At 60.8% G+C, this 24308-nt stretch overlaps 1 protein-coding gene across 1 annotated transcript in view; it reads right to left on the bottom strand.

Moving 5' to 3' along the window:
- SORCS2 (sortilin related VPS10 domain containing receptor 2) overlaps positions 1 to 24308 on the bottom strand; it is a 467883-nt gene that overhangs the window by 21323 nt on the left and 422252 nt on the right. Inside the window, exons 12-18 of the mRNA XM_069495848.1 lie at positions 17468 to 17544; positions 11845 to 11936; positions 10915 to 11022; positions 4624 to 4744; positions 3421 to 3554; positions 2484 to 2612; positions 448 to 619 (exon numbers count right to left, since the gene is read on the bottom strand). Of these exons, the coding sequence (XP_069351949.1) occupies positions 448 to 619; positions 2484 to 2612; positions 3421 to 3554; positions 4624 to 4744; positions 10915 to 11022; positions 11845 to 11936; positions 17468 to 17544 (833 nt within the window). The remainder of the gene's footprint in view (positions 1 to 447; positions 620 to 2483; positions 2613 to 3420; positions 3555 to 4623; positions 4745 to 10914; positions 11023 to 11844; positions 11937 to 17467; positions 17545 to 24308) is intronic.

The following is a 24308-nucleotide window of genomic DNA, read 5'->3' as shown; positions in this document are numbered from 1 at the left end:
CCGTGTGTATTTATGTTTGTATCTTCACACACGGAGTTTATCTTTGGTTGTATAATTATAAGTAATAGGTGCTTTTAACTTTCTGTTTTTCTTACGATTCCAAATTAACTCAATCAATATAATTAGAGGTTTTAAAAAATCCTATTGCCACCCACCAGAATGAGTAAATCTTACACCACAGCCCAGCAAACACGCACACAGCACCCGTGAAGCCACGCAAACCTCTGACGGCGCACGCTGACATTCTCCGCATCCAGTCTGTGACCCCCTGAGTCTCTTTCGTCGCTAATGTTGGTCTGGACCCAGGGAGCGGATTTCCGTCCGCCCTTGCCTCCTGCTGCCTGGAGCAGGCTGCTCTCCACGGCCATGCCCTAAGCTGCTGGACGTGGAGGGAACAGCTCCCCGTGCCCGTCCCCTCTGCTCACCCTGCAGACAGCGCCCACTCACCTGCTCCTGCCGTACCACGAACAGGACGTCCTCTCCAGGCCGCACGGCCACCGCCTCGCCGCGGATACTGACCTGCAGGCCCCGGGGTGGCGTGAGGGGGCACTGGAGCTGCACTGGGCTCTGCTGCAGGTCCACACCACCCTCACACACGTTGGACACTGCCTTCCGGTACCTGGGTGGTTTGAAGGAAAATACACTTCTCTAAGCGCTGCGCCACCCCCAGCACCTGCACTGTGCATATAGGCTATGAAATGAACTCCTTTGTCCTTGATACAGGTCCTGGCTCTGACACCTCAGACATTAGTCCCTTCTTGCCAAGCCCTGGGATGCAGGAGAGGCCACTGCACCTGCTTGACAGATGGATGAGTGGATAAATAGATGGATGGATGGATACGGATGGATGCATTGATAGATGGATGGATGATAGATGGATAGATGGATGTATGGATGGATAAATGGATGGATGGGTAGATGGATGAATGGATGATGCATCATTGGAAGGATGGATGGAAGGACAGATGATGGGTGGATAGATGGAAGGATGGGTGGATGGATGGATAGATGGACGGATGGATGGATGGATGGATAAATAGATGAAGGGACAAATACATAGATGGATGGATGGATAAATGGACGGATGGGTAGATGGATGTATGGATGATGAATCATTGGAAGGATGGATGGAAGGACAGATGATGGATAGATAGATGAAGGTAGATGGATGGATGGATGAGAAGTTGGATGAATGGATGGACGGACGGATGGATGGATAGATGGATGGAGGGATGGATGGATGGATGAGTGACAGATGAGTGATTGGACGGATGACTGGATGAGTGGGTAGACGGCAGGATATGCGCTGTTGAGGCCAAAGCCTACACTTTCTGGGCCTGATTCCTGTTTCCTCAGGTCCCCAAGGGGAGTGATGGGGATTTTCAAATGAGCCCACAGGCTTTTCCCTCCCTCTCTGAAAACTTCCTCCCAGAGAAATGGGGAAGTTGGGCCTTCAGGTGGAGCACGTCTGGGACTTTCCATAGCTGAGGTTCCCAGCCCTTACGTACCTAACATGTTTATACGAAGTTAATCCTTTATAAGCGATGTTCCCAGCCTGTGGTGGCGGAGAAGTGTCAGGATGGCTCATACCTGTGGGCACTGTCCCCTGGCACACAGCTTGTACTCATCACTCCCCAGATGGAAGGAACAGCCACCATGTGCTGTGGGCTGGCACCCCAGCAGGAGGACCGTTAGGTGAGTGATGGCGACAACTGGGATTTGTGCTATGACAGAGTAAGCTCCGGGCATCGGGGTGGGTGGTCAGGGAAGGCTTCCTGGAGGAAGTGCTGTGTAAGCTGAGACCTACAGGCAGCGTGAGCACCTCCAGCCCCCAAGTGAGGGCCTGGCTCGCTGAGCGTTGGTAAGTAGGGGAGGGTCTGGGCACTGCAGAGGCTCAGAAGGACCAGGGGAGGGGTGTCCTTCTCTGGGTGGGCTTAGCTCTGTAGCAGGTGCGAGCCACGGGGCACCTTGGACCTCTTCTGTCCATTGTTCTCTGTTCAGAGCCAACTCGAGGCAGCGTCCCCGATGCTGGGTCGCAAGAGTGCAGATGGCAGAACCTTGTGGGCTTCTCGGCCTGGGAGCCAAGTTCATTCATCTGTGCCTATGGTGGTACACATGGGCCCTGCCACCAGCTTTTGTGTCCCAAGCACAGGACGTGAGCCCTGTCACCTGTCCTTGTGTCCCAAGCACAGGACGTGAGCCCTGTCACCTGTCCTTGTGTCCTGGGCACGGGACGTGAGCCCTGTCACCTGTCCTTGTGTCCCAAGCACAGGACGTGAGCCCTGTCACCTGTCCTTGTGTCCTGGGCATGGGACGTGAGCCCTGTCACCTGTCCTTGTGTCCCGGGCACAGGACGTCCTCAGCCTGACTTCTCTTTCCCTGACTCCACTTGGGAGGTGCCGGCAGCAGCCGGGAATGCCGTTGGGGTGCACGGCAGCTGCACCCTGGATTCAGGCGAGGAGAGGCCCTGCACGCACACTCACCCAAGGCTGCTGGTATAGGTCTGGCCCAGGGCACAGTCGTCAGGCGGGGACAACGGGTTAAACCAGAAGTTGGCAGAACACTTGTTGGCTTCCGGCTCTGAGGACGGGGAGCGCTCAAATCCGTAGTCACTGGGAGGAGGAAGGACAGTGGTCAGGCAACAGGCACAAGTGGGGGCCAGAGCCCACCAGCATGGGAGTGGCATTGGGGGCCTGGGAAGGGAACCGCATGCCAAGGGTCTACTATGTGCCCATCTGTGGGGACATGGAGGAGAACCCATGGTCCTGTCCCAGAGGGGGAAACAGGCCTGAGAACCAAGAGCTACAGTCCAGAATGACAAGGGATGCAGAGGGTACTGGGAACTCAGAGGAACCTGGAGGGCTTCCTGGAGGAGGCGAGCAAATCTCAAAGGATGATCAGACACAGGCAGGGGAAGTGGGGGAGAGGTACTGCAGGCAGGGACCAGCCTGGTCAGTGCAGGTGCAGAGACAGACGGGCAGAGGTGGTGGAATGTCAGGAAGCAGGATGGAGGGGTGACACCTCCATCCTGGAGGTGGCAGGTGGGCCAGAGGCCTCGCGAGCCACGTTGTCCTGTGGGCAGTGGGCAGCCACAGGTGGCTTTTGAGTGGAGCAGGGCACAGGTCGGGGGCCGTCAGTAGAGCCCTGGGTGGAGGAGGGCTGGGGTGGGCACAGTTTGCCCCCCGCACGCCCCGGCCTGCCCCCCAGGGGCTCCCCCGCGTGAGCAGGCCACCGTGGAGGTTTCAGAAGTACATCAAATTCTTTGACGCTCCTTCCTCCAGTGTGAGCTGGCCTTAGTGACTAAGGGACGGAGTGAAGCGGAAGTGACGGTGACCCGAGAGCAGGTCGTGACCGGCATGGCGGCTCCGTGGGAGGAAGTGCGAGCAGCCCCGTGCGGCCGCGAGCGAGCGGGCTGCTCACCAGAGGAAGTCCGAGTCGCGGCACTCACACACGCGGGACGTGAGCGCTGACGTGAAGCTCCTCCCCTTGATGCACCACGATGTGGACTTTCTTTTCCGGAAACTTCTCTGCTGGCCCATGATGCAGCGGTCGCCCTGCAGCAGGAATGTGAGGCTGAGGGCCCGGCCGCCAGCTCGCGCCGGCTGTACTCTGATCCTGGCTGTCCCGGGCAATGCCCGATTCCTCAGGCGGCAGGGGGCAGGGGGTGGGTCCCCTCTTACAGATGGGGAAACTGAGGCCCAGAAGGGGAAGTGGCCTGTCCGAGGTCAAGCTGAGGCAGCCTCCCTCCCATCCCAACCCACAAGCATTCATTAGGCACCTTCTGTGTACAGCCCTGGGCCGGCCCTGAGGGGTCACGTAGCAGCTGGGAATGCAGGCCCCCTTTAAGGGCCCCGCTGCACCCCCAGGCCCCGAGGGTGCCAGGCCCTGTGCTTGAGACAAGCCACGGCCTCGAGGGCTCGTGTGCTCACAGTAGGTCCTCAGGGGAGGAGAGAAAAGGCCCCACCCCAGCCCTGCACCAGCGGCTGTGGCGGTGGCAGCGAGGGCTGACGCCCACGCCTTGCTTGGCCGAGCCTGAGCCAGGCCCTCCCAGGCCGTCCTGCTCCTCCGTGTGTGACCCAGTTCAGTGCAGAGCCCGCCCCATCCGTCTGGCACGCTCCCGTGGCCTCCGTGTCGGATTGGGGTCCTCGTCCCCACCCCAGGAGGTGTCTGCTCACCCTGGCCTGCCTGCGGCCAGGGTCCCCTCCCCCCAACGTGTCCTCACAGTGCTGTCCACCCACGGGCCCCACCCTGCGCCTGGGCTGGCAGGGAACCCTTGGCATGCGGTTCCCTTCCCAGGTCCCCGCGCTCCAGCTGCGCCCAGCCTCTCCCGCGCGGTGAGCCCTGCGCCCGTGGCGGTGGCCTGGGTAAAGCAAGCACCCCTGAGGCGTTCTCTCTTTTACAGTCCCCCACCCCCGGCCCCTGACATCCCAGGCTTCTCGGTCACAGCCCTACTGGAGCGAACTGGAGCTTGGTGGCCTTATTTAGTCCTCCTCGGAAGCTGGGGGGATTCTGTGAAGACTTCTTGGAGGAGGTGCCCCCAGCCTGGCAGGGGAGGACGGAGCAGGCAGAGGTGGGCCCCCACCTGCACCCAGCCTGCCGGACCTGGCCGCGTCCTGGCCTTACCTGAAGGTTGGTGAGGTCCCAGGAGCTGTAGTCGTCCTCGCTGCACTGCTTGGAGAACGAGGGCCGGAAGTCCACCTTGACGAGCTCCCAGTCTGAGCGGAAGCTGATGTGGCCGAAGACGCTGGGGAGGGGCGAGGGGGAGAGAGAGGCGCCACCTTAGCCTGGCCCAGCCGCCGCGTGGCACCTCCCCTCTGGACGCAGCTCCCACTGCACACTGCGAGGGACACGGCTCCTGCCCTGCAGGGACCGGGCCATGCTGCCCGGACAGAGCCTGGCCCTCTGCGGGCGCTCGGCCGGCCCTGGCGTTAGTGTTCCCACGACGACCACTGTGATCGCTGGCTTGTCAACCGCACTGGCGTGGCTCGCCCTGTCCGATCCCACATGCCTGCTCCTTGAGCGACAGGGAAACAGCCCCAGGGCCGGGTCCTGGCCTCCCAGCCACCGCCAGGGCCCTTTCCCACCCCACGTGCTGGCCCTTGTGTTCTGTTTTGCAGAACAAATCGTGGCCAGGCTGAGCCTCGTACTGTCGACTTCTCCCTGCTCCTGTTGCCCGACCGCCGAGGGTTCTGAGCTGCAGAAACCCGGCTTGTATCGCTGGGCCGCAGGGCGCTCGCACCCACGTGGAACTGGCATCTCAAGAGACATGCGTCATCAGGCCCGACTCAGAGCAGGCGGGTGAGGAGGGGCACGTCTCAGCGCCCTGCTCCCGGCCTTGGTTGGAGGGGAAGCAGTGGAGGGAGGCCAGGGAGGCAGCCATGCAGGGAGCCCCACCGCGCGGCAAGCAGCCCACACGTGGCCCAGTCAGGCCAGTCCACCCCCATGCTACAGATAGGAAAGCCAGGGCACAGAGAGGTCGAGTAACTTGCCCAAGGTCACACAGTTTGTGCTGTTTCTTATCCTCTGCTTGGCAGTTAGCAGTCATTTGCTGAGCATGCCCAGATATTTGCCTCTCAGTGAGGGTCACTTCCTAAGGAGCTTCCTCTCAATCCCCCCAATACCTTATGTTTGGGGTCCAAAGACCACCCGAGAAGAGGGGCCCAATATGCCCTTCCCTGGCCTTCTCTAGTCCAGCTTACAATGCTCTGGCCATATTACCAAAGGTCAAGCATCTGGATGGGGGAGGTGATACACCCTACTCTGGTCTTGGCCCCTGTCTGAACACCACTAACAGGGGCTGGATTCTTGGGGTGGCCAGTCATGATCTGAACGGACTCAACCCGCACTCTGGAGTGGTGTTGAGAAAGGTACTGGAGTAAGTTCTTAGGGATATGACGGCCGGGTCTGAATGTCTGAGGCTAGTATTTGAAGATGAGGTTTGGCTCCACCGGGCACCTCTGAGTCAGGCAGGCCTCCGCACCCCGTTTCCCACACGTGTGACCCTGGGCAGGCCCATCTCCCTCCTGTGCCTCGGTTTCCTTGGCTTTAGAGTGGGGACAAGGCGACTGGCCTTTCAGGACTGATGTTGGATCCGTGCCGGTGCGGGCAGGGTGCCCGGCGCATAGTGAGAGCTTCACACACACACACACACGTGCACACACGTGCACACACGTGCACACACGTGCACATCAGCCCGCTCCCCAGAACTGTGTCACGAGGGAGGTGGGATCATCTTTATTTCACAGATAAACCCGAGCCCGTGACGCTGGGCTGGGCCTCCTGCCGTCCTGGCAGCTGCCGCCTGTCCTGCCACGGGTGGGCTCCGTGCCGGTGTAGCCGGGCCATTTCCGCCCCGTGTCCTCGCCTTCACGTTCCTGCCCCGTCACGGCTGGCCCCTGGGGCTGGGGGCGCCCACTGGGCTCTCAGTCCAGCCTGGCCCCTCACTGCGGAACCGCCAATCCCGGCGGCTTTTCTCCTGCACCGGCAGCCGGGAGCCGCACGCCGCTCCGTCCCTCCCAGAGGAGCGCGGAAGGGGGGCTCGAGCGTTGGCCTGGGAACTCTCCTAGCCGCTGTGACACAGCCCACCAAGGACAGGGGAGACGTCCCTGCGGCCTGGCCTCTACTCTGCCTTGTCCAGCGGCTCTGGCAGGCGCTATTTCCAACAAGGATTGTGTGGCTTTGGCTCCAAAGCGCTGTGATTTGGACGGTGTCCTGCCTGCTGTCTGTCCCCTGCCACACCCATGTGGACAGCCCCCTCTCCGGAGAATATCGACACACTGGGGACCTTCTGCCCAGCATCGTCACCCACACAAGCCTGGCGGCTGGTCATCTGGGCAGTGTGGGGCCTGAGCTCAGGAAAGGAGGCTTGTTCAGGGGGCACACTGTACCCCCGCGAGCATCTTCACCCAGCACGCGTGGGGCTCTCGCTCCTGCAAACGGTGGCATGACGTGTGTGGGCACCTGCCGCCAGGTAAATGCTCCCTGTGGGGAGCATAGGACTGTTATTCCCATCTTACAGGTGAGGAAACTGAGGCCCAGGCAAGGGACCCGCCCAGAGCCGCGCAGCTTCAGCCTAGCTCCTGCAGGAGCCGGCGCTGGAACCAGGGGCCGGTGACTCCGGGACCGTGACGCTCTGCCGGGAGCCGTGGCAGTACCGCTGCTGGCTGCAGGGTCCCCGGGGGGCTCTCAGTCCCACCCGCGGCCCCAGCCTGGGCCGAGCAGGGGCTGGCTTGGCTCATCAGTTAATGCTTCCGAGTCTCCGAAGTCCTGCCTTTTAGGAAACCTAAAACCTCGGCTGACACTGCGGGAAATATCTCATCTAGTTAATTCTGAGTCTTCAGCTGGTGCCAAAGGAAGCCTGCTTATCGCTTTGCAGCTAAAAACGAAAAATGGGCCAAGCTGTGGGGGCTGGGCCGTGAGCCTGCTGGCCCTGAGCAGCTCATGCCCGCGTGGGGAGCAGCCTGCAGCCCGGCGAGGCTCTGGGGTCCCCACCCATGCCTGAGCCCAGGGCCCGGGGACCCCTCGCTGCTCTGAGGCTGCTGAGCCCGTGGGGGCGGCGGCAGGTGCCGAGGGAGGAGGGGCGGGAAGGCAGCGCCGCAGGGGCGGCTCCCACGCAGACGAACTTTCTCCTCTGACACGCGGGTCTTTTGCGGTCCGAATTCTTTCTGTGTCGACCGGCACTGTCGAGCTGTTTGAAGTTGCAGCTCTGTGAAATAGGAGGTCTGCGGGAACCATTCTGATGCTTTTTAGAAAAACTTAAAAGGTTGTAGCACCCGGCTGTGAATTCTGCCATTATTCTTCTGGGGACGAAATGCCCCATCCGTGGGTGGGGGACGGAAGCCGGGCTGCCTCTGGCCCAAAGCCGGCCCTGCCATGGTGACAGTCAGGACGAAGGCTCGACGTCCTGCCAAGCCGAGTCTGCTCAGGGCTCTGGGGTAGACAGCGCGCCCGTCTCGGCCGGGCTGACTTGCTCGCTCCGCAGAAGGACTGGGGCCGCCCTCACTGGCAGCGGTCACTGTCCCCTCTGCTCCCCGGCTCTGGCCTCAGGAGACGGCTCAGCCGTGCCAGGGGTCCAGGTGGAGCCCACCCACCGCACTCCCAGCACGCCACAGCCAGAGCACCGAATTGGACGCCCTTCCTCCCTCGCCTCCCGCTCCCCACAAATGTGGCACCACCTCCCGTGGCCTCAGGAAGAGACCCGAGGCCCCAGCAGCAGGCGGCAGCGCCACCATCTAGAGTTGAGCGACTGGGCGGGGCCGGGCCCGGGCGGAGCAGGAGCCGAGGGTGCCGGACTCTGCACACGCCAGGGGACTCAGGGAACAAGAGGGTGATTATTCTCCACCCGGCTTTTATAGCATGGGACCCCGGGTCCTCTCCCCGTCCCCGGCTGGGCCCCTTCCCACCCCTTCCTCGGGCAGAATTCTTGGGAGATCTCAGCACCTCCAGGAACAGGGCGTAAGTCATTCCACGGAGAGTTCTCCTGAGAGCAAGACCACGTGACCGCGCGCAGGAGGTGGCCAGCAGGGCCCCTCGCAGCCTGGCACAGCCATGGTGGCAAGGACACAGGGAGGACAGGCCGGGCTGGGGAAGGGTCCGGCAAGGGGAAGGCACTCCGGGCTGGCGGAGGGCGCACGAAGCCCCGGCCAAGCTCGCCGTCGCGCACCGTCCAGAGCACACGGACACGCTTAGCGGTCTGGGGCGCTGAGACTGCGCGGCGACGTGAGCTGGACGCGCAGCTAGGTCGGCGAGGGGCCCTTCCCTCTTGGGAACAATGTGCCCCCCGCCGGGGTTCTGGGAGGGGCGCAGGGCTGCCGAGCAGCGTGGCCGGCCGGGCGGGAGCTCCGAGTCTGCCCGGGGTCTCCGCGCCTGCCGTCACCCGGGAGGAAGCACACGGAGCATCACAGGGCGCAGCTGTCGTGGCGCCTTCCCAGTGACCGAGAGCGGGGTTAGAGTCCCCGTGTGGCACACGAAGGGCCGAGGCTTCTGGAAAGGGAGAGGAAATACCGCTTCCTGCGGCCTCAGCCAAGGCCCTCCGAGGTTTTCCCAAGCGACAAGCAGACGGGCTGGTCGGGGGGAGGGCGGCTGGGGTGGGTGCTGGGCACGAAGGTGGCAGGGCCCCCAGGGGCGGGTTTCCCAAGGCTGGGCTCCCAGCCCGGCCCTGGCAGTTGGGCCAGCTCAGGGCCATGTTTGCCTGGCCTCCTCCACAGACGAGGGAACACGCTGGCCCTGCAGCAGCTCCGGGCCTCGTCCCTGCCCAGGGCGGAGGCTGGCCTGGGCGGGCTGGGGCAGTTTCTTTCTGACAGCAGCCCTGCTCCCCACAGCCTGGGCCCGGGCAGACCCGAGTGTGGGCCCAGGAGGGCAGGGCACAGGGGAGGCCAGGGCTGGGGTCTGGCTCTCTCGGGGGCCTGTCCGTGTGGGCCTCTATGGGGCATCTGGGGCCAATGGGAGGTCTGGATGGGGTCAGGGCGTGAAGGCCACCGCCGGCAGGACAGGCGGACGCGGGCATGTGAACAGGACATCACCCGGCTCACACACTGCAGCTGTGCCAGGGGCTCAGTCCCAGGGCATAAATCCACACCTGCCACAGGAAACACGGCCGCTCCAGGCCGAGAGGCGGGGTGGGGACACGGCCGCGACTCTGTGGGGAGCACGTGGGCCGGGCCTGTCTGCTCCAGGAGGGACAGAGCAGAGAGCGAGCTGTCCAGAGTCCAGGCATCCTGGCCTGGGTTGGGCAGACATGCAGGGAAGTCAGGGTCCACGCAGCCGTGCCCTGGGGCTGCTGCGCAGGTGACCACAGACCGGTGGCTTAGTGTGTCTCTCACAGCTCTGAGGCTGGAGTCCCAATTCGAGCTGTGAGCAGGGCTGTGCTCCCTCTGGGGGACTCAGGGGGGACCCTTCCTGCCTCTCCCAGCTCCGGGTGCTCCTTGGCTGGCGGCCACATCACTCCAATTCCCGTCTCTGTCCTCACGTCGCCTCCGCCTCCCTGAGTCTGTCTCCGCGTCTTCTGGTCTTCTTAGAAGGACGCCAGCCCTCGGACTAGGGCCCACCCTGCGCCAGCGTGACCTCGTCTTAACTCGGTGACATCTGCAAAGACCCTATTTCTAGACAAGGTCCCACTCACAGGCTGCGGGCAGACGTGGTGGCATTGAGAGGAGGGTGTCCCGGAGCCCTGCACGGCTGCGCGACGTGGGCCGCGGTGCAGGGTCGCTGGAGCTGTCAGAGACGCAGAGCTGGCGGCCGCGGCAGCTCGGCCTTTGACAGGAGGAGGCAGCCAGGCCCTCATTTGAGCGGCTACAGGGGCACCTTCCCTCCCTCAGTGCGGCCACAGGGCTGTGGTCACACCCTGTGTGTTCGTGTCATCCTCTGTGTCTTCGCTCCTTGGCCAGGGTGGCTCTGAACAGCAGGGGTTTCCAAGGCCCCTTCTCCCTTCCTGGTGCCTCCGGCGGCGTTTGGCCACGGCAGGGCCGGGCACGGCGGGCGGGCTGGAGATGGAAGCTGGGCCGGGAGCTGTGGCCTCGGAACCCAGGCCAGGGTGCCGGGCGGGCCGCAGCTGCTTCGCCCTGTGCTGGCCTGCCTGGGTCTCAGGCCCTCACCTGCGTGTGTGGCTCAGAAGGCGCCAGCAGATGACAATGCTAACAAGCCTAGTCCCCTCGAGAGGCACACAGGGCCGTGACTGCAGTTGGGGGGGCGTGAGCCTCGGTTCGGCCCCACCAGCCGGGAGACCCTGGGCAGGTGGCGGATGTTCCCGAATGCAAACAGAGTGGCTGCCTCCCAGGTGGCCGGGGCGAGGCCAGCAGTGGGCATTAAGAGCTGCCACTGCCCTGGGGATGGGCATGTGTGGAGACAGAGGTGGTGGCCCCAGCACTGCCTGCCTGGTGGCTGCAACTTGCCACCCACCCAGCCCCCGGCACTCACGTCATGACCAGCGTCTCGTCTCCCGGCTCGCTTAGCAGCCCGTCCACGAACACCGAGGTGCTGGTGAAGTTGTGCGTGCTCCAGGTGAGGCCCTCGTCCAGGCTGAACCTGCGAGAGAAGGGCCTTCAGCACCCCGGCGTGGCCAGGAGTGCTCCTGTGTCTGGGACCCCAGACACAGCCGCCTTCCCACTGAGGCTGTCTCTGGGGCCACAGCTGGACCCCTAACCTTGCCCCTTCTGGGGGCGGGGCTGCAGCAGCCACCTTGCCAGCAACTGCTCAGCAATGTCCCGACCCCGTGCCTTGGGTGTGTTATCTCAGTACCATGAAGACAATCTGTACCCCTTGGGGGACACTTGTACTCACACAAGGCCTGAGTTCAGCCCAAGGGGTGCCAGGCCAGTGATGGGACCTGTACTGCCGTGCTGCCATCTTGCAGTAGATAAAGCTCTTTTTCAGACTAAAGTGATACTGGCTTCCTGGCAGCTGCTCTAGCTTTGCTTTTCAGGTCCCAAGTTCACAACTGCCCTCAGTTCCCCATAAGGGTCTGCAGATGTGTGGCAACACTGCCAACCCTACTCTTACCCAGCACAGGCTACGGGCTTCTGGGTCACCTGGCCCCAGTTCCTCCATGTAACTAATTCCTGCTGATGCTTAAAAGTCACTTCCTCTGGGAAGCCCTCCCTGCTCCCCCACCTCCCCTGGGCCCACAGTCCCAAGCCTCCCTCTGTCTTGCCCGCCCATCCCGTTTGCTTGTCGCCAGCTCTGCAGCCCTCGGGACGGTTGGCAGCGCCCTGCTGTCCCCGTCGCTGGGGCGCAGTAGGTTGCTCTGTGGCCCCGTGGGGAACATTTTGGGGAACACTCTGAGAGGGACTCTGGGCACAGAGGAAGAGCCCCGTGCACCCACACCCTGCTGCCACCCGGTGACATTACTTGAGAATCTTTAAGGGGATGGAGGTGTCCTTAATGGCCACGATCACGCCGCCGTGGTCCAGGTACAGGATGTGATGCTCCTCCTCGAACACCTGCGGGAGACAGCGGCGGCACTCTGAGCGCAGCAGCCCCAGCAGGGCTGGAGGCCATTCCCGGGAAGCAGCGTCGTCGACACACGGGTTGGGGGTGTCGGCAGAGGCCCGGTCCTGAGGCCAGGGCTGTCTGAGGGTCCCCATGCCCCCAGGCCATTCCTGGGCTTCCCGGGCCCACACAGACTCGGTACACAAAGGACAGGGGGCAATTTCTACACTGCTGATGTGAGGGACAGCGTCCCAGATGAACACCGCAGGGGTCCTCTCTACGTGAAACTCACGCACAAGCGCTGACAATGGGAGGGGAGAAAGAGGCAGTGGGATTTAGAAGAACATTTCAGATAGGCATCATAGTAAGAGCAAATCTCAATCTGACATGAAGATTCAGCTCTAGTGTCACCTCCTCCAGGAAGCCCTCCTTGATGCTGCCTGGGGAGGGAGCTGCCTCTGCCTCAGCCCCCTGCCCCAACACGTCCCACACTCATCTGTCATTGTCCCTGCCAGCCAGGGAGCTCCTCAGAGGCAGGGCTCGCTGTGAGCCCTCTCTGTGCCCAGCACAGCTCAGCTCAGACCTTGCTGCATGTGGGAGCCCCTGGAGCATGTATGGAATGAACGAATGAATGAGTGAGTGAGTGAATGAACGCATGAGCACCAAGGCTTCAGGGGACAAAGGCTGACCGGCCCAGACAGGGCTCACCCAGGAGCAGATACCTACGGTGGTCTCGCTGGTCTGCACACAGCCGGGGGGCGGGGGAGGTGGCCCACTTTACAGAGGCGGAAGCTGAGGCTGGGGGCGCTGAGGCTGTGCCAAGGCCTCGCAGCTGGTAGGGGGCAGAGCCGATGTGGCTCCCAAGTCACGCCAGGACGCAAGGGACCTCCGCTAGCTCTCCAGTGAACGTACACGGTAGTGGCGAGCGTGTCTGCACACGTGTCCAGCGAGGGGCACTGCCAGCCCACCGCGTGCCTCACCCTGCCCCTCTCCTCCCGGCCGTGGCCCCGTTCGCCCTCCCGCCTCGTCTGGTCAGAGCCCCGGGCCGGTGGTCCTGCAGCAGGGACGCAGGCCAGCCCAGGAGGCGGGAGAGAGCCCCCGGGCCCCTCCTGCCAGCCCCTCCCCAGGGCCGGCAAGCTCACGGGTCCCAGTCAGCCGCAGGAGACCTCTGCAGAGAGGGCCTGGCCGAGCCTGCTGTGGGCAGCCAGGACGTGGACACGGCCACCTGAGCTGCTCTGGGCCGGGCGGCAGCGGCTGCCGAGCATGCAGAGACGCTGCACGGCTTGTGCCGGGTGAGGACTGGATGGGCTCGGCTGGCTGCTCCCTGCCAGGTGCTGACCCGACAGGACAAGCTGGGGAGTCCCAGGCTCCAGGGAGATGGCTCTGGGACAGCTGGGGACACTAATGGGGACGCTGTAAAGAGAGCTATTGCTGGCATCTTCTCTCTGCTCCTCCATCCCAAGGCTCTTTGTTTCAATGTTGGATCCTCTGGGAGCAGCAGGAGGCTGGACACGGAGCCGAGCCCCGCATGGCGGGAACATGGAACCTCAGCAGCCTGGGGGGTGCCAGCCAAGCCCTCGGCCCTGCTGCCCGGCAGGTCCCATCAGCTGCAAGCCCCTCAATCCCACCACAATCTCCCAGTGCCCCCCACCCCACGGCCCTTAGAATCAACTCCAAAGCCTTCGCCCAGCTCCCCTCTGCCCCCACCAGCCACTCAGGAAGCCTTTCCCTGAACACGCCTCAGGCCCTTTGCACATGCCATTCGCCTGCCTGCAAAGCTCTTCCTCAGAGATTCCCACCTGCTCTCACAGTCTTGCTGGCATTTCCCTCTTTCCCTCTGCTGCTAGGAATTCTCTAGAATTCTCTAGAATTTTGGTGCGCATAGAGAACAGAGGCCCCTTACGAAAAACGGTGGAGAGCGAGCAGCTGTGTCCCAGGACCGTCCCTCCTCCCTCCTTCCCTCCCTCTCCCTTCCTGTTTGAAGTGGGAGTCTGTCACGTCAGGCCAGCGCCAGAGAAGGGGGCCACCAAGACAGTCGCAGCTGAGCCCTCCCTGCTGAGCGGGGCTGCTGTCCTCAGGGACCACCAGGACCCAGGCGGGCACCTTGCACGGGTGGGGGGGCCGGGAGAGGGCTGGCTCCAGGTGCCCTGTGAAGGTGTGGGCCAGAGGTGCTGAGAAAAGCCAGAAAGGATCTGGATGTGTGTGAACGATGCTTTTAAACACGGAGGTGGGGGGGAGGGGGCGGGGCAGCGGCCACACCCTGAGGATATTTCCCCATTTTCCCAAGAGGGTCAGAGACACACAGTGACCTGCCTGAGGCCACAGCCGATCATGGCTGGCCCGCAGCGCCACCCTGGCCTGCTGCGCCTGCGACAGACACGCATCAGAGGAGGCCGCATGGGCTCCCGCCCTGCCGTGGGTGTGCCCCGCAGCCCTGTCTGCAGGGGGCCGCCGTCCTCCGGCCCACCCATGAGCTCAGGAAAGCGGTTGGGATAAGCTGCTGACTAAGGCCACATTGACAGAGGTCGCCTAGACAAGGGAGGTGACAGCCTGCAGGTTTTATGGCATCAGAGGTGCAGAGTTTAGGGTGCTGGGAGGAAGAACTGTCCGCGGTTCTCCCATCCATCCACCGTCCGACAGACCCAGGGCTCCAGGCCCTCTCTGTTGGGGGTGCGGGGACAGATGCAGGCCTGGCCCCTAGGAATTCACAGCCCGGGGACAGACCCCACGGAGGCAGGCGGTTCCCACGCAGCAACTCACCCACCCACTGGGCGGCAGCAGCCAGAGAGCAGGGCCTCCGCCCTGGAGGCCCCGTGTCAGCCCGGGCTCTGCCACAGCGCGGGGGTCCTGCCCATGTTTTGGGGGCAAATGATGTGGTATTTCAAAGAAACTCCAGACTGGGTCAGCAGGCAGCCAAGGGAGGGGCTCACAGGGCAGGCTGAGCCTGGGGGATTTTAGGAGGGGTGAGGACATTGCAGGTGTGGGGAGGGGCAGCAGGTGCGGAGGCCTGGAGGTGACGGGGACAGGTGCGGCCAGGGAGCGGCACGGCACGGCTGCGGCTGGGGCTTCGGGCAAACGGAGGGGCCCTGGCTGGGCCGGGCAGCTTGGAGGCAGGTGTGACTGACACCCAAGCTTAACTGGGGGGAGAAAGCAACACATTCTCTTTGGAAGGGGCCCTGCGGTGCCAGGGAGACAGATTTGAGGGGCCGAGGCCCGTGGGAGGCATCCGCAGTGCTTCAGGAGGAAAATGAGTTCTGACGCAAAGGGCTTCTTCTCCAGGAAATGGTGAGCTCCGTGTCTCGGGGAATATTCCAGAGAAGCTAGGCTCCCTCACCAGGAGGGACTCAGGACCCCAAGGCGGCTAAAGTCAGACCGGGTCCCGTGAGGCTGTCATGAGAAGCACGGAAGGCCACCCTCTGAGCTGGGGGTGGGGGCTGATCTGCTGCGTGGGTGTCTTTAAGGGACACCGGCGGTGAACCCCAGGCATGGCGGCCGACAGGGAAGTGGGTTCTCGGAGCCTGACTGTGCCGGAGCACGATTTCCCTCAGGGGCCGAGCTGGTGTGCGCACGACCAAGGCTACGTGCGGGGACACTCGGACATGGCCTTGCCACCTCCTCCCGCAGGCACAGGAGGAGGCCATGGCTGCAACTGCCCGGGAAGGTGGCTGCAGTGCCTGGAGGCCACCCCAGGGGACCCCAGGAGAATCAGCACCTGCTCTCTTGGCGGGGGGCTCTGGACAGGGGGCTCCACGTTTCCCAGCCCACCAGCTCCCACTGCTGTGGTTTTCTGCACCCTGACCGACCCCTGGGCACACAGTCCTGCCCCCATCTTGCCATTTCTCTGCCTCCCGCATGCTGAGCCAGGGGCTCCTGGAATGTTCTCTGGCTTTGTAAAAAAATCACCCCAGGGACCTCATGTTTTTAAAAGGTTATGTCGATTAAACAAGATACACTCTGCCACTGGTGACTCACACTCTCCGTTCTGCAGCCCGACACAGCTCACATGAGTCCCTGGCCGTCCGGCCACGAGGGAGAGCCAGGGAGACCACCCTGAGCCCCCCATCTGGTCTGTCCTCTGCCTGGGTGCCCTCTCTCCCTCCCCTGCCAACCCCCATTAAACTCCAAAACCCAGCGGGACCATCTCTCCTACCTGGACACACACTCCCGCCCCCCTCGCCCCCTCACCCTGCACCCTGCACCCTGCCCCCTGCCCACTGCGGCCACCTGGCGGGAAAGAAGCCCAGCAAGGCCCCCCGCACACTTGCAGACGTCCTCCCGTTTCGTCCTCACACTCCCAGGGTTGAAATCCAAGCGAACTGCTCGGCAAAAGTGACCTCGATGAATGTCTCAGTCAGTTCCCGTAACATTAGAAAACCTCTTCTATTTCCCTGTGGCTACTTAATCTGGGAAGGGGGGACTTCTCTAATCAATGGACAGATGGTGACCTTTAAGAAACTTTAGACATGGTTCACTAGTTTTAGTGAAATAGAAATATTAAAATACAATAAATCTCTTTTGCCCTTTTCAAAATTCCTTGTTTCTTGCATATTTTTTAAAAAACGCCAAGGCCTTAAACCAAGCCTGCAGGAAGACGTCGTGCCGATGGGGTTAACACGGCTGTCCGAGCGTCACCTGGGTTGGGGCTGCGCTGAGCTACGCAGGCACGTAAAAAACTGACCGAAAACAAAACGTCTTGCCTGGAAGGGGCCACGCACAGGAGAGTGCAGGTTGTATGCTTAAGCATTTAAAGGTGAAAAGGAGAAACTGTCACTCTACGTCCTCCCCCCGCCACTGGTGAGAAATCGCCACGTGGAGCGAGGCGGGCCCTCTGCTGGCTGACGCTTGGTTAGGACCCTGCAGCTGCCCAGCTGCGCAGGTGTCTCCACGTGCCCGTGGCCGGCAGCACCGTCCCCGCCGGCCAGTCTGTGCCCCTGAGCCCCACGCGGCTGCACAGAGCACACGGAGCGCGCACAGGGCACGTGCTGGCCGGCGGGGGGCGCTGCCGGCACAGTGCTTTCTCCCTTTCCTCCTTCCTCGTCTCAGGCCACACTGCTACATGCAGTCGTCACTCCCGGATGCCCCCCAACCCAGCTTGTCACGGCCCCCCAACCGGCTGTCCGCCATGCTCTGTCCTGCTCTATCCTGCTATCTCCTGGCAGGTCCCTGCCAGGAACCTGGGCGTCACCCTGGCCCCATATCCTGGCCTCTGCGTGACACCTCCTTCCCCTTCCATTCCGTGGCATTTATGCCCTTTCTCAGGTGTTCATGATGATACGTCTGACTGTGAAGATGTTTCTCGGGTCTGAAATTCCCCATTGGCGGCCATCAAGAGAACAGCAGGATGGCGGGAGCCGCCCGCCTGGACTTGCCTTTCAAACACAGCAGGTGCACTATCTGCCACACGGAGACCCGGGCTCCAGCCACGTGGCTCGGAGCTCATCCCATGCAGCTTCAGGAAGGGAGGGGGTGACAGACAGATGCATCTCCTGGGAGTCCTGGCATGATGGGGTGGGAGGCACCAGGCCCCTCCCGGCCACCTTACCTGCCGCCAGGTGTGCCCACAGTCCGATGTGATATACATTTCTTCTTTGTACTCCACCAGCTGCGAGCCCAGGTTACCTGGTCCAAAAGAAAAGGGGCAGCATTGCTCTCAGGATCAGCCAGCTTTCCCCATGCCAAGATCTGGGCCTGGAAAAATCCCCAGACAAAGGTGGCCTGTGCCCTGGTCCACATCTGCCACCACAGACCTGCTGTGCCTGCCACACGTGGGCCCCCGTCCTGGTCTGTGCAGTAAAGAACCAACCTGCCCAAAGACAGCCAGGCTCAGGCGGCTCTGACAGGGGCCCAGGTACAGGCAGAGCTCAGGTGCTTCAGAGATCCCACAGGTATGGTCCAAGGATCAGAGTGCGGAGCGGTGGTCAGAGACAGGCGGGCAGCACGGCCTCCTGGGAAGCCTGCTGGGCCTTAAGCCAGGGCAGGACACAGCTGAGTTTGGGTCTGGGGACAGCTTCCTGGAGGCTGGTGCAGGGGAAACCAGAGGCAGGTCCAGGGAAGAGCAGATGACACCCAGCAGGTGCTCACTGAATATCCGCTGAGCGGACATCTGGGAGGATAGTGAGGTGGGCACCAAACCTCTGGGCCGCCTGGAGGATCTGCCTCGTTTGGGTTCACTTAAGCCCCTGCACCAGGCTGGCTGGGCTGGTCATCAGCCTTGACTTTGTGGGTGGCGTAAGATGGGAAGAACTCCCACCTGGTATCTCAGCCAACCCCATCCATCTCACAGGTGGGGAAACTGAGCCCAAATGGGCTCCTATAAAAAGAACGATGCCCACGTATGAGAGCACAAACCCCAGGAAAGTCAGGTAGCCTCCTGCAAGGGGCTTGAACAGGGCACTTTCTGATAAGCCAGACTCAGCAGGCCTCCCCACACCCCATGGCGGGACAAGGACAGGGGTCCGGGTACACAGGATTACAAGGACCTCTGATGACAACACTGAAGCTGTTCTGGAGCCCCCAGAGGCCCTGGCCCTGGGTGACTTGTGTATCACTTGTCATTTGAAGCCTTATTTAGGTGGCACTCTCAGAAGAGTTTTATCCAGAGTCAAGTTTAGAAGTCATTGGAAAATTCCAAAGGAAATGGCTTATCCTTAAATAGATGAGTTAAAGTGAGTTCTAAGCACAGTAGTAGAGTGTTTGTGTGGTTGTCTTCGTTTTTGAAGTCCATCCATCCATCCACCTATCCATCTGCCTACCCATCCATTTATCTATTCACTCACCCATCCACCCACCCATCCATCCTCCCAGCTATCCACCTACCCATCCACCCGTCCATCTATCTACCCATCCATCCATCCACCCATCCATCCATCCTTCTATGCATCCACCCACCCACCCATCCACCCACCCTTCTATGCATCCACCCACCCACCCATCCACCCACCCATCCACCCATCCATCTATCCACCCACCCACCCATCCATCTATCCACCCACCCATCCACGCATCCATCTATCCACCCACCCACCCACTCATCCATCTATCCACCTACCCATCCACCCACCCATCCACCCATCCATCTATCCACCCACCCACCCATCCATCTATCCACCTACCCATCCACCCATCCATCTATCCACCCACCCATCCACCCATCCATCTATCCATCCATCCATCTTTTATTAGTCTATTATCCATCCAACCAATCATCTCTCCATCCACCCATTTATCTCTTAATTAGCTCCATCTACTCACTCATTCCTGCATTTATTAATTAGTATGTCCCAAGGGTCTGTTCTCTGCCTAGCCCTGTGCTAAGCTCTGGGGAGTCTGAGCTAATTGAAACAATGCCCAGCCCCTAAGGGCCTCAACCTGGTAGGGGAGGGAGGGTAGGAGGGCTGTGCTATGGTACATAGAACCAGGACATTGGGCCCGTGAAGGACAATAATCAAGGAGAGACCCAGGCTGGGCCTTGGGAGACAAATGCGAGCTGGCCAAGGGCAAGGGCACAGGGCGTGCCTGGGCAGAGGCATGGAGGTGGGGGGAGCGTGACAGACGGGAAGGCGGGAGAGTGGCAGGCGTGGAACCTGGGCATCGCTATACCCGTCCCTTTTGTGGGGCAAGGTACTGAGAAATGGCTGCTGAATGAATGAAACGAATGAGGTGAATGAATGAATGAATGAGACGAGTGGGTAGGGAGGAGAGGCGGAAGGGGCACCGTTCATCCCCCGTTATTCCAGACCCGGCAGACGCTCCAGGACACGCGTGTCCCACGCGGAGGCGGCTGCCGCGTCCGCACAGGGAGCTGGCATGTTTGCAGTTCGGGATTTTGGTGGCGCAGATGTGTGTCTTTGAAGGGCGCTATCTGTTTTCCTTGCTCTGTCTGCCACAGCTGTCAGGCTGCCAGTCACCCAGGCAGGGGGATGACGGGACTTCACAAACACATCCGGCTGCCAGAGGATGGGCCTGCGGAGAGCGGAGGCTGACAGCCTCAGTGCGAAGGCAAACAGGCCTGGGGTGGGGGCGTGGGATGTCCCCGCTCTGCTCTGTCTGGCCCTGGGGCTGACAGAGTCTGGTATGCAGTAAGCACTTTGCTCACCGAACAAAAGTACACTTCCCCCTCCATCCTGCTCTGCCGCCGCTGCCAGAAGAATTGAACAAAGCCGCAAAACACCCACCTGCCCATGGCACATCCGGAGCGAGGAGGGCTGCGGGCCTGTGGACCCCGTGGCCGAGACTGCCCCTCCTGTCCTTGGGGGCTGCCACATGCTCCCACCTCCAGGGCAGTGGGTGAGTGTCTGCAGGGCTGGCTCAGGCCCCTCTGTCAGGCCTAGGGCTTCTCGCATTCCCATGGGGACACTGCCCTCCAATGACGGGCCTGGGCAGGGGCCCGCCAATCTCGGAGGAAGGGACTGTCGTGGGCAGGGCTGGGCCAGCGCTTGGCTTCTCCCCGGGGGCCCCGTTCCAGGCCTGCAGGGTTTCCCAGCAAAGCAGTCCCGGTGTTCCCAGCTCCCAATGTCCCCCTCAAGGTTTTCTCAGCTAAATGCTAAGGCCACCTTTGTCAGGGCCAGGGACAGGGAAGTGTGTGCCAGCCTCCACTCTGTTGGGTCATGAGGACTCGTGTTTGGATGATGAGCCGGGACGCAGACCAGTGACAGGCAGACAGGCAGTGCCGCGGGGGAGGGGCTCTGTAACCACCAGGGGTACCCGCCTGGCGTTGTCCACACATCACACCTGTGAGTGCTCACAAGGCAGATGATCATCCCCATTTTACAGATGAAGAAACTGAGGGTCAGAGAGGTCTGCCCGAGACCACAGAGCCAGGAAAAGTCAGAGCAAATATTGGCTCCAGCGCCCTCCGTGTTTCCCACCTATCAGGGGCTTCCCGCCTCTCCAGGAATTGTCAAGCCTCTTAGTGACAGATTCCTGGGCCCTGCTCCCAGGGGCTGGGATTTTCTGGCCTAGGGTGAGCCCCAAAGACCCCCAGGGGATTCTGACCAGTGTGCATGTTTGGAGGAGGCTCGAGCAGGGTGGGAGTCAGAGGCCTGCCCGGGCAGGGAGGACAGCCCAGGAGAGGCAGGGGTGGGGACTGGGTGCAGGGGCTGGACAGACAGGCAGGTGGGAGCCCCCGAAGATTGTGGAGCAGGAAGTGTTTATTTGCAGGACGTTTAAATGCACACGAGGCCCCAAATCCCAGTCTACTGAAAGGAAGAAAGGACAAAGTTATGGAATTCAGGGTTCTTCAGACACCGTCACTCCAGCAAGGAAGAGCTGGGAGGGGACCAACCTTTCTGTCCCCTGACACGGTCAGGGAGAACATGCCATGGGCATCTCCGCCCCAGCTGGGTTTCCTGCAGGTCAGTGTGGCAGACGCCCTACCTGGCGGTCAGACACCCGAGTCCCTGTCTTTGCTTCTTGAATCTGTCCTTCCTGTCCCTGTCTGGGTTCATGGCCCCGCTTTCTGGATCCCTCTGCAGGCCTGGCCCCTGCGGACTGGACCTGAGGACGGGCTCTGTCTACTCCCACCGCAGGGGCGTGTCTACCTCCCGGCACCGCCCTCTGGCACCGCCACGCCTGGCACGCTGGGCGCCCTCGGCCCCGAGCACCTCCCTGTGGGTCTGCGGGCAGCTGCCAGTTTGTCTGCCAGTCCCAAGCCAAACCCCAGGGCGGAATCGAGGCCATATCCTACGTCCCTTTGTCCCCTGAACATCCTTAAGGGCCAGGGCCTCATCTCTCCGCATCTCCAGGATGCTGGCAGGGGCCTGGTGTGGGGGTGGGGGCGTCCAGCCACTATTCAAGTGCAAGGACGACTCGGACACACCCGAATTTCATGCTTCTGCCTCATCCCGGCCTCACCCTTACAGTGGGGCTTTTGTCCTCTCCTTTTGCAGATGAGGAAACTGAGGCTCAGAGAAGTCCAGTGAAACGCCCAAAGTCCTGCAGCCGGGAGGTGGCAGTGCCTGGGCTTGTAGCTCTCGCCCACCCGCCTCAGAGGAGGGCAGGGGCGTGACCCCAGGAAACATGCACCCAGCACCCCCAGCTGCCTCTGGCAGTGCAGTCACGAGGCCGCAGCCTGTGCCAGGGCAGGCGCCACACTGGGCAGCGGAGTGTGGAGCCAGCTCCACTCGGCCCCCGGGAGATTCCCTTCTGCTCCCGCACAGCTCAGGAGAGCAGGATGAAAACATGTGCACGTCCATTGGCCCACGTGGCACAGATGGCTCCGCCTTAGAGGAAAGCCCTGGCCACGACTGAAGCAGAATGAGACGTAAATGCAGCATCCTGGCCTCGCAGGGGCAGCGGGAGGCAGGGAGGCCGCAGCTGCAGAACGGGGAAGGCCACGAGGGATGCACGCAGGGCTCCTGGGTCCAGGACGCTCATTCTGGGCTTTCAAGGACTTTGGAAACTGACAGGCCATGAACTATGTGAACTAAAATGAAAACACAAGCCCTTGGCTGACTGACTGAGTGGACCCCTCTTGGCCAAGAGGACCCAAGAAATTCCCTAAAGCTGAGTTGCTGGGCCATGAGAAGGGAGGTCAGACACGTCTCCTCACGCCCCCTCCCTTCTTGGAGATGTCCTTTGTGACGCACTAACGGGCCTCAGGCCGTGCGAGACAAAGCCTGAAGCCCATCAGCAGGTGTTCAATTTACTTAACGGGTCCATTGAGTCTGGGTATGTGTCCGGTATATGTTAGGCAGCTTGTCTCCGATTAACAGACTTCCTTCTCTTAACCTAAAACCTTCCAAGACTTCAGACAAAGCTTCATTTCTTTAACTAATTACAAATCAAAGAATCTTTAAGCCCACCTATTACTGTAACCCCTGCTTCGAGACATCCTTCCTTTTCAGGCTAAACTGAGGTCCACCTTCCATGGATTGACTTACGACTTTTTGGGTAAGTCCTGCCTCCCTGAAATGTATACAGCCACACTGTAACCCAACCGTGGTGACGCCACTTGCTCTAGGCTTCTTGGGTGTGGCTCTCTGGGCCATGGTCACGCATATTCAGCTCAAAATAGATCTTTAAATTATTTTATAGAGTTTGAGTTTTTTTCCATTAACAACTTCATTGAAATCGATGCAGATGTGCGTAATGTTCACTGATCATGCGGCCACCAGGCAGATGCCGTCCACCCGGCTACACTGACTGGGAAGGACCCCAGGCACGGGGCACGTACGGGGAACCTCAGAAGTGGAAGGCGTCATACGTTCAATCCTCTCTCACCAGTGGTGTCACTTCCCGTCTGTAAAGCCCCACACTCTTGGGGTAACGCCAACACACCTCATCCTGACAGGCAAGGTCTCTACGGTCAGAACCCCACATCATTTACGGGGTCTTCATCCCCCAGCCAACCTGTGTGCTGGTTCAGTCATTCCGAATACCCATGTTCCCTCTTCTGCCCAGAGGGCCATCCTGCCGTGTCAGCGTGGCCATGCATTCACTCACTCGTTCATTCACTCACTCATTCATAGAGAGCCGTGGAGGGCACACCCTGGGCCAGGCCTGAGCCTTGGTGCTGGGACATGGTGAGGGGTGGGATGTGGCGTTCAGCTCAGAGTCTGAGGGCCAAATCCAGCCAGAGCTTGGCCCCCAGACACACAGCCCCCCGCCAGGTTGCAGATGGTGCTGGGGCCAACTAGGAACGGGGTCCTGGGTTCAGAAGGCCATGAGCTCTGGGCCATGTCTCTGTCATCTCTGCTCTGTGATGGGGCAGTGGACATTGGCTCCCTGTCATTTACCCCAGCTGCAAAGCGGTCATGCAAAGTCTTGCCTGGCTCTCCACATGCCAGCCCATTGACCTCAGACAGGTGGCCCTGGTTGGTATTTGAGTGACCCTTATAACTCAAATAAGTATGGTATTACTCAATCATCACACACTTAATGATCCCTGAAGAAGGTTCTAGTTTAGTGGGGAAGAAATGCACATATGCGAATTATAATTCTGGTTTTGTAAAAAAATGATAGTCGTATGTGTGCCTCTCTTTCTCAGTAAACTAGAACTTTCCTCAGGGGCCAATAAATGTCAGTCATGATATAAATTAGCCATCCCATCATCCATCCATCCATCCATCCATCAATCCATCTATCCACGCATCCATTCATCTATCATCCATCATCCATCCATCATCCATCAATCCATCCATCATCCATCCATCTATCCATCTATCCATGCATCCATTCATCTATCATCCATCATCCATCCATCCATCCATCAATCCATCCATCATCCATCAATCCATCCATCATCCATCCATCTATCCATGCATCCATTCATCTAACATCCATCATCCATCCATCCATCCATCATTCATTCATCTATTCATCTATCATCCATCATTCATTCGTCCATCCATCCATCCACCCTCTCATCTAGCCATTCTTCTATT

Source organism: Eulemur rufifrons, chromosome 20 (assembly GCF_041146395.1).
Source record: "Eulemur rufifrons isolate Redbay chromosome 20, OSU_ERuf_1, whole genome shotgun sequence".
Lineage (NCBI taxonomy): Eukaryota > Metazoa > Chordata > Mammalia > Primates > Lemuridae > Eulemur > Eulemur rufifrons.
This window is presented reverse-complemented; position numbering and strand designations above follow the sequence as displayed.